The sequence below is a fragment of the Chenopodium quinoa genome, unplaced genomic scaffold (genome assembly GCF_001683475.1).
Source record: "Chenopodium quinoa cultivar QQ74 unplaced genomic scaffold, ASM168347v1, whole genome shotgun sequence".
Taxonomy (NCBI): Eukaryota; Viridiplantae; Streptophyta; class Magnoliopsida; order Caryophyllales; family Amaranthaceae; genus Chenopodium; species Chenopodium quinoa.
The window spans coordinates 413,513-429,126 of record NW_018743285.1 but is presented as its reverse complement, the minus strand read 5'-3'; the positions used below and the strand labels follow the sequence as shown (position 1 = coordinate 429,126).

The 15,614-nt window shown below is 36.3% G+C and overlaps 2 protein-coding genes across 2 annotated transcripts; both read left to right on the top strand.

Annotated features, from left to right (window-relative positions):
* The first annotated feature begins 1,730 nt into the window (after nt 1-1,730).
* On the top strand, nt 1,731-12,916 carry LOC110735647 (eukaryotic translation initiation factor 3 subunit A-like). Its single transcript, XM_021915835.1, has 14 exons — nt 1,731-1,936; nt 2,611-2,678; nt 3,691-4,175; nt 5,098-5,313; nt 6,094-6,462; nt 6,562-6,591; nt 6,712-6,939; nt 7,062-7,223; nt 8,421-8,642; nt 8,716-8,913; nt 8,997-9,203; nt 11,227-11,307; nt 11,768-11,969; nt 12,113-12,916. Exons 2-14 carry the CDS (start codon nt 2,633-2,635, stop codon nt 12,484-12,486), a joined length of 2,820 nt encoding a protein of 939 aa, XP_021771527.1. The 5' UTR covers nt 1,731-1,936; nt 2,611-2,632; the 3' UTR covers nt 12,487-12,916.
* Nucleotides 12,917-13,749: 833 nt separating this feature from the next.
* On the top strand, nt 13,750-15,614 carry LOC110735581 (glycine-rich cell wall structural protein 1.0-like). Its single transcript, XM_021915771.1, has 2 exons — nt 13,750-13,852; nt 14,878-15,614. The coding sequence occupies exons 1-2, from the start codon at nt 13,750-13,752 to the stop codon at nt 15,612-15,614; spliced, it is 840 nt and encodes a 279-aa protein (XP_021771463.1).

The window sequence follows — 15,614 nt, the reverse complement described above, 5'->3', positions numbered from 1 at the left end:
GACCTTTGATCGGTCCGCTATAAATAAAACTACCTTTTGATAACCCTCTAATAAAACAACTTTTGCATATGATCTTCCAAAAATAGGATTAAAAATCAGTAACCTGTTTCAAAGGTTAAGGTTGGACACGTGTCATGTTGTGATTGATTAGAATTTTTGATTTTTAATTTTAACATATTTCCTTTCAAAAATTAACATGAAATTTTAAAAAACTTAATTAAAAAAAGGAAAAAAACAAAATCACCCCCTCCCCTTCTCTGATCTAAGCTTGTTCAACACCCCTCCTTCCCTTGCCACGGTGCAACCTGGTCAACCTCCTTCCCCTCACAACACCGCCGCGTAACTCAGCCCTCTCCCCTTCATTCCCGCAGTGCAACAACCCAGCCCCCTCCCTTTCATTCCCGCAGCGCAACCGCGCAACCAATCAACCCCAATCCCGAGGTAACCAACCCTTCCTAGATCGATAGACATCCTCGCCCAACGTATGCCTACGCTAAATCGAGGGGTTTCAAGCTACGAGAATCGTGAAGTAGTTGGAGTTTCACCACCTTCCCCTCCCAAATCCAACAACCCTACATTCCCCTCCAAAAGCCGAAGGTGGTGGTGGTGAGGAGAGAGAAAGTGAGTTGCGCGGAAGGTGGCTGGGGTGAGTGGAGAGTATGGCGGAAGGAGGAGAGAGAATGTGCCAGCGACGGTGGCTGACGCGTGGAGGATTTTGTTTGATTTCCCATCGGCAGTGGTTGGCGTCGGTGATTTGTGGGAATAAGGTGGGGAGTTTCACTGGGTAGGGGCTGTGGGGGTAACATTTTTTTAAAAAAAAAAAAATTAAAATAATTTTTTCTATTATTTTTTTTAAAATAAGCAAATTGTAAAAAAAAAAAAAAAAAAAAGGCAATTAACCAATTACAAAGGGACACGTGTTATATTAACCCATTAAACAGGTTACCAACCGGTTTCGCCCCATTTTTGAAAGATCGTGTGCAAAGGCTGTTTTATTAGGGGATTATTAAATGGTAGTTTTATTTATGGCGGATCGGGCAAATGTCATAATATTCATGTCAATTTTTCCTATTTACCCATGGTAACTAACTGATATGACAATCTTACCCCTATGATGAACATCCCTTTTTACAGAAGGAGTAGTTTTTAAAACGTAGGAAAATAGATATTGGCCTTGTTTGGTAAAGAGCTTTTTGAAAAGCTTTTAGCTTATTATATTAGATGATTATACGTTTGACCTGATTATATTAGATGATTAGAGGTTTGAGTATTTTAAAAAGCTAATTTTGGTGTTTGGTAAATAGCTTGTTAAAAGAGTTTTTTGAAATTAGCTTATTGAACAATTAGCTTTTTTAGTATTAAATACGCTGAAACAACTAAAAATAAACAGTTATTCACCAAACACTTTTACACAATTAGCTATTTACAACCAACTAGTCAAATCATCTAATATCAGATACAAACCACTTAATATAATCAGTTATATTAACCACCTAACAGCTAATTACCAAACAAGACCATTGTGTTTTTGTAAATGTGGTAAAAGTTGAAAAAAAATCTTAATCATACTCAAATTAAAAATAATACTTAAAAAAAAATCTTTAATACTGTTAAAGTGGTAAGAGTAGTAAAAAAACAAATCCTAATACTCCGTTTTTTAATCATACTCAAATTAAAAATAATACTTAAAATATATATATATATATGTATATATATATAATACTGTTAAAGTGGTAAAAGTAGTTAAAAAAAACATCCTAATAATAAAAAAAATCATCCAACTCTCATCTCTTCCCTCGAACTCACAAACCCTACAATTTGAGTCGTTGATTCTCAAAGACTCAAACTTTGTTATTCTTTCATTCATTCACTTCCTAATTTCAATCCATTGAAGCGATTTCTGATATTTCCATTCTCCATTGAAGCAGCTTCTGAGGTAAGATGCTGTTCTCTTTTTGTAGTCATCGAATATCAATTTTAGAATCTAGGGTTTATCGTTAAGTTAATCCTCAGTATGCTCAATCTAGGTTCATATAAAGTCGATCATTGAACTCTTGGGGTTATAATTACTAAGGTTATGAAAGATTATAACCAGCGATTTTGTTGATAGAGAAGAAATTTATGTGATTTTTCAAGCCTAATTTGATAATTGAATATAGATTGCCGTCAATGTTAGGATGCAACTGTGATATTTGACCTTTTCTCCCTAAAATTTGTGATTTTTCGGGGCTAAATTGGTAAGTAAATTAAATTTATCTCTAATGTTAAGATGGGACTATGAAATTTGACTTTCTCTCCCTAAAATTTGTGTTTTTTCGTGGCTAAGTTGATAATTGAATCAAATTTACCTCTAATGTTAAGATGGGACTATGAAATTGGATCTTTTCTCTGGGCGCCCTACGTGCCCTGGCTCAGGGTCGGGCCTGAATTTAAACTGTGCCAAACAAAATGCAAGACTGACCGAGCGACATTATGTAAAGAGCATATGTTTAACATTTTGTTTGTTGACTTAGCTTCTTTGTAAATTTGCATGATCATAAGTAGGAGTTTACATAACCTATCACCGTATTATTTACTTGTTGTATTCATAGCGAATCGTTTCTTGTGCAGAGGCAGGCACCCGTTGATCAACATGTCTACCTTTGCGAAACCAGAAAATGCTTTGAAGCGAGCGGAAGGTTGGTAACTTTTAATATTATTGTTTTCTCTGTGCCTCTTCCCTTTTTCCCCTGTTTGTTTGCTTTGATGTGTGCCTCCTCTTGACCCACTTCTAGAAGTTGCCATTACTCAAGATGCTTCCTTTTAACATGTGCGCTTAATTTATTGGTTGTCATATGGATATTTGGGTGGATGATTTCTTAGGATGTAAATATATGTGCAATTGTTTGGTTAACACTAAAATAGGAAGTAGCACATCCTTGGAAGTTCTACCCCCCACAAAATAGAGGAATTCACTCAAGTAGTCCCCACATATCCCATGGGAATTAGAACTTCCTATGTTAAGCAACGCAAAATCTGGCAGTTCTTAGTAAGTAAAACTTCATGGGGCATTACAACTTCATAGGAAGCAATACTTTCCACAACTAAGATTTAACTAAACAAGCACTTACAATAGTTATAACTTGAACTATCAGCCTTCCTCTGCTGGATCTGATTTGTCTTGATAGAACCTGCAGTTGCTATGGTGTTAAGTTTAAAGATGTACGGACTATTTAGTATACTTTTTCTGTTAACTAATTATATAGATAGATGGGGAATAAATAGCGTTTTCTAGCTATTGCACTCTCACCCTAGGGATATAATTTATTGCTTTAGTTGTTCTATGACTCTATAGTTTCTTATGATAACCCTTAAGTTCTTCTATCACTGAATGTAAGGCCATTTCTGCTACCTGAGGTTGCCTATCATCAATTCATATGGCCTTATATTTATTACTTCTATATTATACTGTATTATATACTATATTATATTTCTTGTTTTTGGAATCTTATTATCTGATTAACTAATTGCTGTTAAATTAATCCTTTTATTAGCTTCCCTTCCGTCTTTCTTTGGCACATGTGCATGCATCTCTTTGATTCTTGGGCATTATTTCATTCCCGTAATGTGCAAAATGTGTTTTGTTTATCTGGTGTATTATGCTGTTTTTCGTGGTTCTCATATCATTTTTTTTACTTACATTTATTGTAGAGCTGATCAATGTTGGTCAGAAGCAAGATGCCCTGCAGGCTCTTCATGACCTTATTACCTCCAAAAGGTACAGAGCATGGCAAAAAACGTTGGAAAAGATCATGTTCAAATACATAGATCTCTGTGTTGAAATGAGGAAGGGTAGGTATGCCAAAGACGGTTTAATCCAATATCGAATTGTATGCCAACAAGTGAATGTGAATTCTTTAGAGGAAGTAATTAAGCATTTCATGCACTTATCAACTGAGAAAGCTGAGCTTGCTCGTAATCAAGCTCAAGAAGCATTAGAAGAAGCACTTGATGTTGAAGATCTTGAGGCAGATAAGCGTCCTGAGGATCTAATGCTAAGCTATGTTAGCGGAGAGAAGGGAAAAGACAGGTCTGACCGTGAACTTGTTACACCTTGGTTCAAATTTTTGTGGGAGACATACAGAACTGTTTTGGAAATATTACGTAATAATTCAAAATTGGAGAATCTTTATGCAGTAAGTATCTATTTATTTCAATAATTTTTTTTTTTTTTTTTTTTTTTTGACATTGTATTATGCTTGCCTTGTTTTTATTTGCAAAGCACAACAATGCTATATAATTGATGTGCTTCAGAGATTTATAATTATGGTATATTTGGGATGGAATTATATGAGTCCTGGTTGTTGATCAATCATTCTGAGTAAGGGTTAATTTTTTTTTCCTTGATTAATTTGATGTATAGCTTGAAACTATATGACCGCAATGCAAACTATGTTGAGTGTAATTATAGCGTCTATAACTGTTGAACGTACTTGCTGTTCCCTCTTTTCCCATTTTTACCCTTTTCTCTTCTTTATTTGTGCTATGTAGCACAGATGTGAAGCTCTTTGAATTATGGGTTTAACTTAGGTTGGGTCCAACTTGTAAAATAATCTAGGAAAAGGTCTGAACACTGGGTCCCTTGGTTTTAATCCTTTTTTATGGGACGCCTTCTTTTTCTTGCTTTAGAACAAAAATACATCTATTGATTGAAGGGAGGGCTAAGTGACTAATATTCATGATAGTATGCTATAAATGTAATTGACCAGGGGATTTGATGGTTGTTTCTATACCAGTTTGCCTTATAAGGTGTGTATGTGTTGAAAATTGTTTTTGTTAGTGTTGGCACTTAACTTTTCTGTGACGTTGCATACATCACACTTGCTGTATTCCATGCAATGTATTCTTTGATTTCTTTAATTAAAGGAATTTGTAATCCTATAAAATAACAAGGATGTCTTCTCTTGATCCATTATTATTAAATTTGAGTTATGCTTATAAGTAGGAATCTCGTGCTTTGTTCTGACTTATGATGCCTCAGTAATGATATCTATATTTTTATGTGTATGTATTACATGAACTACTTAGGGGCTTAAATTTTGCTCTATTGTTTTGCAGATGACAGCACATCGCGCTTTTCAATTCTGCAAGCAATACAAACGGACTACAGAATTTCGAAGACTCTGTGAAATAATCCGAAACCATTTGTCAAATTTGAATAAATACAAAGACCAACGAGACAGGCCTGATCTGACAGCTCCAGAAAGCCTGCAATTGTATCTTGACACGAGATTTGAGCAACTAAAGATTGCCACTGAACTTGAACTTTGGCAGGTGAGACAATGGCCAAGGAATTTCCTGTGGCAGAAAAAGGTTTTTTAGCTACTAAATTTGTTTAGAATTATATGCCTGGTTTCTGAGTCACGATATCGTATCTTTAATGTTAAACATAACAGTTGGTTGTCTCTTTAAGCACTGTCTCCCTATGTGATTGCTGGTGAATTCTAAGGGTTTATTAGAAAATTGCTTAAAAGAAAGCTTAACTTTTGCAATTTTGACCTATGTTGCTAGACTCCACTATTTCTGAAAATTTTCCATAATTTATTCCAAAATGAAGGGTTGAAGTTTCCTACCCTTGTTCGAGTGTCAAGGTTCTAACATAGGTACTTGAGTTAAAATGAGGAGTCTAAATAACATAGATTTTGACTCATATTTGATGGTTTTACAAATTGAAGAATGAAATTTTTTTGTCACCTTTTTCCAGATTATTTACTAATTATTGATAAAGTGGAAAGGCAGTTGGTGATTTTGCATATCATAAACATCAGACCACTGCCTCTGTTGGGGTTGGTACTATGGGTGACGCAACAAGGTTGAGTTGTATGCAATCTTAGACCTACAATATTGGATAGATTTGTTTTCATTAGGTTATTAATCAAACTGCAACTACTGTGTTTTATTTCACAGCACAGTTTAAGAGTCATTTTCCTTTATTTGCTTATTAGTAGTTACTGCATGTATGTACAAAAGTTTTTGTGCTCTCATTTCATATTGGTCTTCTATTGGAGATTATTTATTTATTTTTTCCTAATAAGGCATTTGTTTCTCCTTCAGGAAGCATTTCGCTCGGTTGAAGATATCCATGGCTTGATGTGTATGGTTAAGAAGACACCTAAGCCTTCGTTGATGGTTGTTTACTATGCCAAGCTCACTGAAATATTTTGGATTTCTGGTAGCCATCTGTATCATGCATATGCTTGGCTCAAGCTTTTCTTGCTTCAGAAGAACTTTAACAAGAACTTAAGCCAAAAGGATTTGCAGACGATAGCATCATCTGTGGTTTTGGCTGCCCTCTCTGTTCCTCCTTATGACCATAAGCGTGGTGCATCTCATTTGGAACTTGAAAATGAGAAAGAGCGTAATATGAGGATGTCTAATCTTATTAATTTTAATCTTGATTCCAAACCCGAGAGCAGAGAAGTGGTAATTGATTGCTTATCCATTAGTTTGTTTTGTTTTTGTTAATATGTGTATATCTACTTTTTGCCTCTCTTATAGTTCTATTGTTTTAAACTTTTACAGCTCTCACGCTCAGCTCTTCTTTTGGAACTGGTATGACCCCCAACTGCTCATTGTTTCAAATATTTAGTATTGAAAACAAAAGAGATTTTGTGGCAGTAATTCAGTCTCTTTTACATCAGCTCAACCTGAGTTCTTTTATGTAATTGGCAGGTTTCCAAAGGTGTTATGTCTTGTGTACTTCCAGAAGTGAAAGATCTTTATCATCTTCTAGAGCACGAGTTTCTCCCCTTGGATTTGTCTCTAAAAGTTCAGCCCTTGTTGAACAAAATTTCTAAGCTTGGTGGGAAACTTGCTTCAGCTTCTTCTGTACCAGAAGTGCAATTGTCAAAGTATAGTCTTGCCTTGGAAAAGCTAGCAACTCTGAGATTGCTACAGCAGGTGCATCATTTATAATATTTTGCATCTCTACCAAGTGTATTTTGCAAATGTACCATGGTAAACTATGACATAGCTGCCTTCAGTGTCATTGATAATTTGATGTCCTACTTTTGACGTTGCAGGCTTCCCAAGTATACCAGACAATGACTATTGAGAGTTTATCCCAAATGATTCCATTTTTTGATTTTTCTGCTGTGGAAAAGATCTCTGTAGATGCTGTTAAACATAGGTTTATAAATATGAAGGTTGATCATATGAATGGTGCTGTTTCGTTTAATATTCTGGTAAGCTCTCATGTCTAGCATCTATACGTTATGTCCATTAGCTTTTTTAGAATTTGTGTGTGTGCGGTCGTGTGTGCAATGAGAACTGATTCTAGAACGAGAACTGTGAATCGAGAACTGATTTTGTCCGTCCCCTATAAGTAAAACAAAAATACATTGAAGTAAATGAATTAATAAATTGATCCAAAAGTAAATATCCAATCCAATTTAGATCTCTCTATGCTTGAATTATAGACTTTTAAAGAAGAAAACACATTGATAATCATCAAATAGTAACATTAACAAGAAACTTTTAATTCCCTTTGATAAAAATTGTTTTAGATAAGATTTTTTGTTTATTATTTTTCTTTAAGTAGAAAGCTTGTATTTCTCTATCCTTAATAAAGTTACATTTCACAAAAAAAATAAAAGATAAATCTTAAATTGTAAATATAATTCCCATTTTACCTTTATATATTTATTTACTTTTAATTAATTAAACCCTTGTATCTCTTTTTTTATTCACTTTTAATCAACTAAATCCCACTATGTTGTTATTATATTCACGTTTTAATCAACCAAACCTCACATATGTTTTATTCATACTCTTTAAAACATGTGCAAAAGGCAATTTAAAAATTTATTTGCGGTTGGGGGGAGTATCTATAGTAACTAAGTAGAACCCCAAACGTGAAATATAAAATGGGGGTTTTGTTAACAATCAGGTCTAGAAATTTGAAACGAATTTTGTACTCTAAATTTTCGATCTTATCTTGACCCTAAGTTACTTTATGTCTGATTAAGCTGAATAAAATAACTGTTAGGTAGAGTGCATAACTGTCTGATCGGTTTTCATGTGATATCATTTTACCATAAGATAAATCACTATTATTAAGAAATGTCGTTCAGGATGTTCAGAACTACTGTTATCCTTGCTCTGATTTTTAGATCTGATTTTGACCCTAAGTTGATTGATATGTGACTAAGCTGAATAACATCTACCTATATTGTGCATAGCCAGTTCAGGTATTCTTATCTCCAGTAAACTATGAACCTTTATCCTACTTTTTGATTGATTACTTGTTGAGGGCTTTTGAGTTGTTGAACGTTCAGATTTTTTGATGTTCTTTTAGGCCTTTTGCCTCAGTTAAGATTTTAGTGTCCAGATATTTAGGGTCTCCTGGTAAATAGTTTGACCAATCATGATGTTTAATGCAGGATCTTGAATCTGATACCTTGAGAAATCACCTTACAGTGCTTGCTGAATCATTGAATAAAGCAAGGTCCATGATATATCCTCCCCTTAATAGAGCATCAAAAATTGGAGATTCTTTACCTGGTTTAGCTGAGGTTGTGGAGAAGGAACATAAGAAGCTTCTTGCTCGTAAAACAATCATTGAGCAGCGCAAAGAGGAACAAGAACGCCAGCTTTTGGAGAAGGTATGTTCATTAATTGCTGTACTTTGTAATATGCAGTCCTGTTTTAGAACTGATATATTTGGTGTCTTAATAGGAGCGTGAGGAAGAGTTAAAGAGACTACAGCAGCAGAAAAATAATGAGGAAGCTGAACAGAAAAGGCTTGCTATTGAATTGGAGAAGAGGAAAATTCAGCGCATCCAAAAGGAAATTGAAGAACGTGAGAAAGAAGAAACAAAAGCTCTGATTCAGGAAAAATTCTCCAAAAATAAGAAGAAACCACTTATTGAAGGGGTGAGTTTTTTTCCCCCTGATAATACTTCTTGATATTCTGTGCAAATTGGTGTTTAATTTGTGTTTTATGTACTCTATTTCAGGATAATTTGACAAAACAACAATTGATGGAGTTGGCTCTCAATGAGCAGCTGAAGGAGAAACAAGAAATGGAGAAAAAATTGCAGAAGTTGAGCAAGCAGATGGATTATTTTGAGAGAGCTAAGAGGGAGGAGGCAGCTCCACTAATTGAATCTGCATATCAACAACGCTTGGTTGAGGAACAGCTTCTTCATGAGCGTGAGCAACAGGTAGATTTTAACTTGAATTCTTTCTACATACTTGGCACTGTATTATGTAGATACATAGCTCACTAGGCCTGTGCATGGATCGGATATATGAATTGAAATGTGATTTCAGTTCGGATATCAGAAACTGATCCAAATCCAATCTGAAAATTTCTGATATCCGATATCTGAAATTTTTCGGATTGGATATTGCAGATATAAATTATTAATTACAATTAGTTAATAACTTAAATACTTAATGATTATTTTCTAATTTTATCACTTTTTATTGCTAAGTTGCACATGATATTTTAACAAAATAAGTCTTTTTGCAATTAAAAAAAAAAAAAAAATCATCAAATGACCATCCAATTGTTACATGAAGTCTAGTAGGCAGTAGATAATACATAATAAAGTCCTTAAGTTCAATCATCATCAAATGACAATTCTATTGAAAATTTTATATATTCAAGGCTTAATATTTTGGATATCGGTTTTGATATTCGATGTCCTATTTTTTTTTTTCGGATATTGTATATCCGAAAATTTGAAAATCAATATCCGAATCCGCATCCGATATCCGTTTTTATGGATCAGATATCCAATCTGATCCGAAATTTCAGATCGGATATCCAAAAAATCGGATTGGATTTTCGAATTCTCGGATAATTTTGCACAGACCTATAGCTCACCCCCTAATTAGAATTAACTGCCTATTAGCTAACATATTTTCCTTTTGAAAATTACCATGACATGAAGCATAGCATGAGAAATCAATTAATGAACTACTAAAAAAAAAGACATCAATTAATGAATATTGTGTCTGGATTTGGGTGTCTCATTTTTACTTAATAATTCAAAATTATGAAAGCAGTGTTTCCTTAAACTACTTTTAAATAAAGTTTTGGAATATGTATGTACATGTTAGCATCAAATATCTTTTGAATTTGAACAAACTCTGGCTTTTCATTTTGGACACTTAAGTCTGGACATAGGGGCCTATCCTGTGTTAACATCAATTTAGATATTGTATTGCAAGTCCTTGCACATTCTGTGCCTGGAATCGCTGTATGCGACCTGCTTTAATACATGGTTTCTTATTTTTGTTTCTAAACTTCACAGTGTAACTTTCACCTGTGTTGGGGGTTAAAATTATCTTTTGGGTGCCACCATCTCTGTCAATTTTGATCTTCAATATAATTATTCTCTTTTTTATTTTATTTTATTTTTAATTCTCTTGTGATTACTTTTAAACCTTTTTTTCCAAGAATTCAAGAGATTGCAAGCAGATTAATAGTTGGTGCGTAGGCAACAAACATTTTGGGGAGCATGTAGGCCTTGTACCTATTTGTAGTATGGTGGTAGTGAGTAGGGGGGGATAAGTTGAAGCTAAGATTTACACTGAACGATGAGTTTATGTGGCATTTGGGTCTAATTCAGGTTGGGTGATTTTCTTCGGTATGACTTTCCGGTAGATCTCAGGTTCGGGTCAGCTCATTTTCGGTTCTATTGCCAATATGCTTATTTTAATATAATAATTTTTTTTTAGAAACATTCATTATCAGCTTGGATTGGGTATAGGTCAGGGAGAAACAGTAATTTCGGGTAGAGTTCGGGTCTTGGGTCAGGTATGAGTCCGTTTTGCCATGTCTATTTATGTGCTCAGCAGACATGTATATCACCGTATAGATATATCACATGTTTGTCATAGTCATAGTTATGAAATGCTTATGCTGCTCTCTTTATTCCTTAAAAACACAGGTCTTCTGGTACTTAGTTTTTATCCTCCTTTGGTTAAAAACTGTGATCATGGGAATATATGTTGTTTAGTATGGGACAGATATTCAACTGTGTTCTTTCAGTCCATATCTTCAATTTTAGTTAGTGTGCCACACCAGGCTTGGAGACTTTTGATATCTATATGCTAAGATGCCCAGGAAATTACTTAGTTGTCTTACTATATTTAATTCTTCTTTACCGCTTAAAGGGCATGTGCTATTTTGGCCAGTTTCAGATAATCTAATCAGTCTTGAATTTAATGTTACAGCTTGAGGTTGAGCTCAGCAGGCAGCGTCATGATGGTGACCTTCAGGAGAAGAATAGACTTGCTCGTGTAATGGAAAACAAGGTTAGTAGCTCATCATAATAAATACAATTGATTTATTTGTTCTCTGCTTGTTATCACTTATCAGGCAAACTTGGTTTTGCCCTTAGATACTTCCTCAGTTCCTCTTTTTTTTTTCTGGTTTTTTTTTTTTTGCAAGGTTTCACATTTCATGTTTTCTAATGCATAATTTCAATAACTTCTATCTCTAATTATCAGTGTGTGAAAATCATGAAAATTTGATATTAGGAGAGCGTAAATTGAATCTTTCAAGACCCCACATGATTATATTTTTCCTTAAGTTGTAATCTTTAAATAGAGTTATAGAGTTAAAGTGGACTGTGAATAATGCAAAAGTTAAAACTGTGGCTACTAAATAAAAAGGAGGAAGAATTATTGAAGTAGATGAGATGTTGCTTGTCTTGTATTGTCATTTATGTTATATGAGGTTTATGATTGTTCTCACCATCCCTCTTATCCTCAGAAAATTTTCCAAGAAAGAGTGGTGAGTCACCGCCAGTCTGAATTCGAAAGATTGAGACAAGAACGGGAGGAGCATTTCCATCAAATTCGCGAGGCACGTAAACAGGAAAGGGTAGCTCAGCGGAAGATGCTTTTCTATTTGAGATCAGAAGAGGAAAAATTGAACAGGCTGCGCGAAGAGGAGGATGCACGGAAGCGTGAAGGTCTGAACAGCTTTAATGGCATAACAATTTTCTGTCAGCTTACAACCCTTTAATTTCTTGCTAACCTAGTACCTTGTCAATATATGTATATACTGACCACTTGTTGCTTATATATTTACCATTTTTGGCATTCAAACCTGCAGAGGCTGAGAGAAGAAGAAAGGAAGATGCTGAGCACCAAGCTAAGCTGGATGAAATTGCAGAGAAGCAACGGCAACGAGAGCGGGAACTTGAAGAAAAGGAGAGGTTGAGAAGACAGAAGATTCTTGCTGGTGAGGCTGCTCGGTCTTCTGAGGCTTCTCCTCTTGCCAGGCCTCAGGCAGAGGCTGTACCTGCTTCAGCAGCAGCATCTTCTGCTGCTCCAGCTGCTGCCGCTGCTGCTCCAGCACCTACAAGATATGTTCCTAGACACTTGCGGGAGAACGCTGCTGTGCCAGCCCCAGCTCCAACTGCTGATAGGTGGCGAAGTACTGATCGCCGTGGTTCAGGTGGGGGCAGTTCAAGGCCCACTTGGTGATGATCCGTGTGGCTAAGAGTGTGGGTTGTTCAAGGCCCATTTGGTCATCAATTCGTGCTCGGGGTTCTTAAGCTCTCTGACCACTTCTGTTGCAATCAGACAGTCCAGACCGTGCATGGTTTTTGTTCCTTTGAAACTTCTTTGTGGCAAATGGCCATTCTCAGAGTTTACTCTTTCAATTTTGTTTTCAATGTTCGTATTTATGCTGCTTTATGACACGAGTAGCAGAGTATTAAGAGGGATGTTGCTAGTGTTATGACACTGATGTATTTTTGTAAAACTTCTTCAGGCATCTCGTATACCTAATTGATGTCCTTTCTTTCTTTCTTTTTGTTTTGAGCTTTTTGATGCCTACCTTATCGGAGGATGGAGAACTTTTTTTGGATATTTGAGGAATTTGTTCTTCGAACTAATAGCAGATTCTTGCCTATCTGGGCTGATCATCATCATAGGGTCCTGCCAATTTTTTATTCGAGTCTTAAGTGATCTTACTGTCAATCAAACTTAATAGAACTCGGAACTATTTTCCCTAAGTCTTCGTTATTTACAAAAACCTAACTGTGTTCTCTCATTTTCTCTCTAGGAATTTCAAAACTCAAGCTGACTTAGGCCGGAACAAAAGCTTTTATATATACTGCACAAGTCCAAGCCAAAAATCACTTAAAAGGACAATTCTCTCTCTTCAAGCCGTTCAAAATCTCTTTACATAATAAACGTCAAGTCTCTACTAGATAATATGAAATAAGGTTTTGTGAACGAAATATGGTTCTGTGATTTGACTTCCGAATGTATGTCAACGAGTTCATCTCGTGTGTGGTATATAAGCACTTCTCTGAAGAAGTTTTGACAGTTTCTTGATAGCTATTCCAGTGACAAGCTGGGTTTATTGTTGCATGATGTGATAAAAGTGTACAAACTCTTACAAGGAAGCTTTAATATCTAACCAAGGAGAATGTTCAAACCAGTCATTAGACATATCTATAAATTGGTTGTTTCTTAAATGTAGCTATCCACTTTGGGCTGTAAGTTGGAACCGATCTAGGAGGAAGACGGAGAACTTAATTTGATTTCGACATTAGTCATAAAGGTTTACTGTCGTGATCTCATTTCTTATTGAAATGAAAATGATACCGGTGCTTCATCTTTTGGTAGACTGTAACCATTACTAGATCTACTTATGCTTCTTATGATCAAGGTCATCTCTTTGATGTAAACCAAGTATGCATGCAGCGCCCTAGGTGATGTTTATGGTGAAGGAACAAAATGACTGAAATAGTCGAGTCTATGAACGAGGAACTGCATTCGTCCAGGCATCTTGAACAAATTTATATTTCCAAGATAGCTGTGTATTTTGTTGAGGATTACTGTGTGAACATAATTTGTTTAAAAGTATACCAATTTTCATTTACATATGGAAAAGCAACAACAATACGTAGGTGTCTTGTTCTTCATTATTTGAACTTGTGTTTAGTGAGACATAGTTTTTTTTAGTAATGTCTGTAATAGTAAATGTGAAAGGTTTAAGTCTGTATTCAGCTTCTACATTGTCATCTAGTATGTACTCAGCTTCTACCATGATTTCACGATTCAGAAAGCTTCGTGAAATCAGAGCATAAACTGTAAATGTCAAATACTCCTGTATTTTTTCGCTGATTCGTCAATTATTAGACCTGCTTTCATCAGTGTGCAGGGTGTCTCCAGCATCACAAATCTAGTTGACAACCTCGCTCTTTTGGTTGAGTATGACTTTCGGAATGATACTAAGAAGATTAGGATGAATGTTTTGTATGTATTGAAATAATTATTTCATGATAAGAATTTGCATGTAATTGAAATAATTTTTGGTGTATTTAAGTACTCAATTACTTGTATATTTTATTTTAAAACGACAAAGGAGCATGTATTACACAAGAAGGATCAAACCTTATAAGACCATAAGGTCATAATTCCAAAATAACAGAAGAGTGAGAAAATACAGCGCGAAAGAAACATTGAAAACTGCAGATATAGACCAGAATGTAGCAAAAATGGTTATAAAACTGGCTAGAAGAGGATGGCTTTTGAACTAGAACAATTCATGAGAATCATCTAAATTGCCTCTCTTTAATGATAACTGAAAACTCCTCAGAACTCTCATCTCATAAAAAAAGGCCAGTAAAAATAGATGAAAGGAAAGGAATCCGTTGTTTATATATAATCCGAAGCGGAGATTGCAATACAGGAAGCAGAGCAGCTAATAAGTCCTTCCAATTTTTCATCCTTGAGCTGGCGATTGGGCTGGTGGTTGAATTGCCTGTTGTACTGGTGGTGGCGGCTGGGTTACGGGTGGAGGTGGCGGTGGAGGCTGGGTTACTGGTGCAGGTGGTGGTGGTGACTGAGGTACTGGTGCAGGTGGTGGTGGTGACTGGGGTACTGGTGCAGGTGGTGGTGGTGACTGGGCTACTGGTGCAGGTGGCGGTGGAGGCTGGGTTACTGGTGCAGGTGGTGGTGGTGACTGGGGTACTGGTGCAGGTGGTGGTGGTGACTGGGGTACTGGTGCAGGTGGTGGTGGTGACTGGGGTACTGGTGCAGGTGGTGGTGGTGACTGGGGTACTGGTGCAGGTGGTGGTGGTGACTGGGGTACCGGAGCAGGTGGTGGCGGTGACTGTGATACTGGTGCAGGTGGGGGTGACTGGGTTATTGGGGAAGATGGTGGCGGTGAATGGGATACCGGTGCAGGTGGTGGTGACTGGTTTACTGGTGCAGGTGGTGGTGACTGCGATACTGGTGCAGGTGGTGGTGGTGACTGCGATACCGGTGCAGGTGGTGGTGACTGCGATACTGATGCAGGTGGGGGTGGTGGACTAACTAAAGGAGCTGTGGGAGGTGGTGGGGAAGTTGGATTTGACACTGGTGGAGTAGACAAGGGTATTGGAGGTGTTGTAGTTGTCGGGTTTGACGGAGGTATGGGTGGTGCTGGTGATGCATTTGTTGGTGACATTGCTGGCGCTTGTGCTTCTGCTAGTGCTATGGCAAGAAACATGCCATATAGCATGCAAACACACCTTAGATTAGCCATTTTTCTTCTGGTTAGGATATCAAAGCTATGTAGATGTGTTTATATACCAAGTAAAGATGGACTTTTATGA

Excerpts from the sequence above, each read along its gene's own strand:
- LOC110735647 (XM_021915835.1), top strand. The coding sequence starts at position 2,633 with ATGTCTACCTTTGCGAAACCAGAAAATGCTTTGAAGCGAGCGGAAG. Across the intron at positions 6,940-7,061 it reads CTCTGAGATTGCTACAGCAG|GCTTCCCAAGTATACCAGAC; the intron begins GTGCATCATTTA and ends TTGACGTTGCAG. Across the intron at positions 8,914-8,996 it reads AGAAACCACTTATTGAAGGG|GATAATTTGACAAAACAACA; the intron begins GTGAGTTTTTTT and ends ACTCTATTTCAG.
- LOC110735581 (XM_021915771.1), top strand. The coding sequence starts at position 13,750 with ATGACTGAAATAGTCGAGTCTATGAACGAGGAACTGCATTCGTCCAGG. Across the intron at positions 13,853-14,877 it reads GTATTTTGTTGAGGATTACT|GTGGTGGTGGTGACTGGGGT; the intron begins GTGTGAACATAA and ends GTACTGGTGCAG.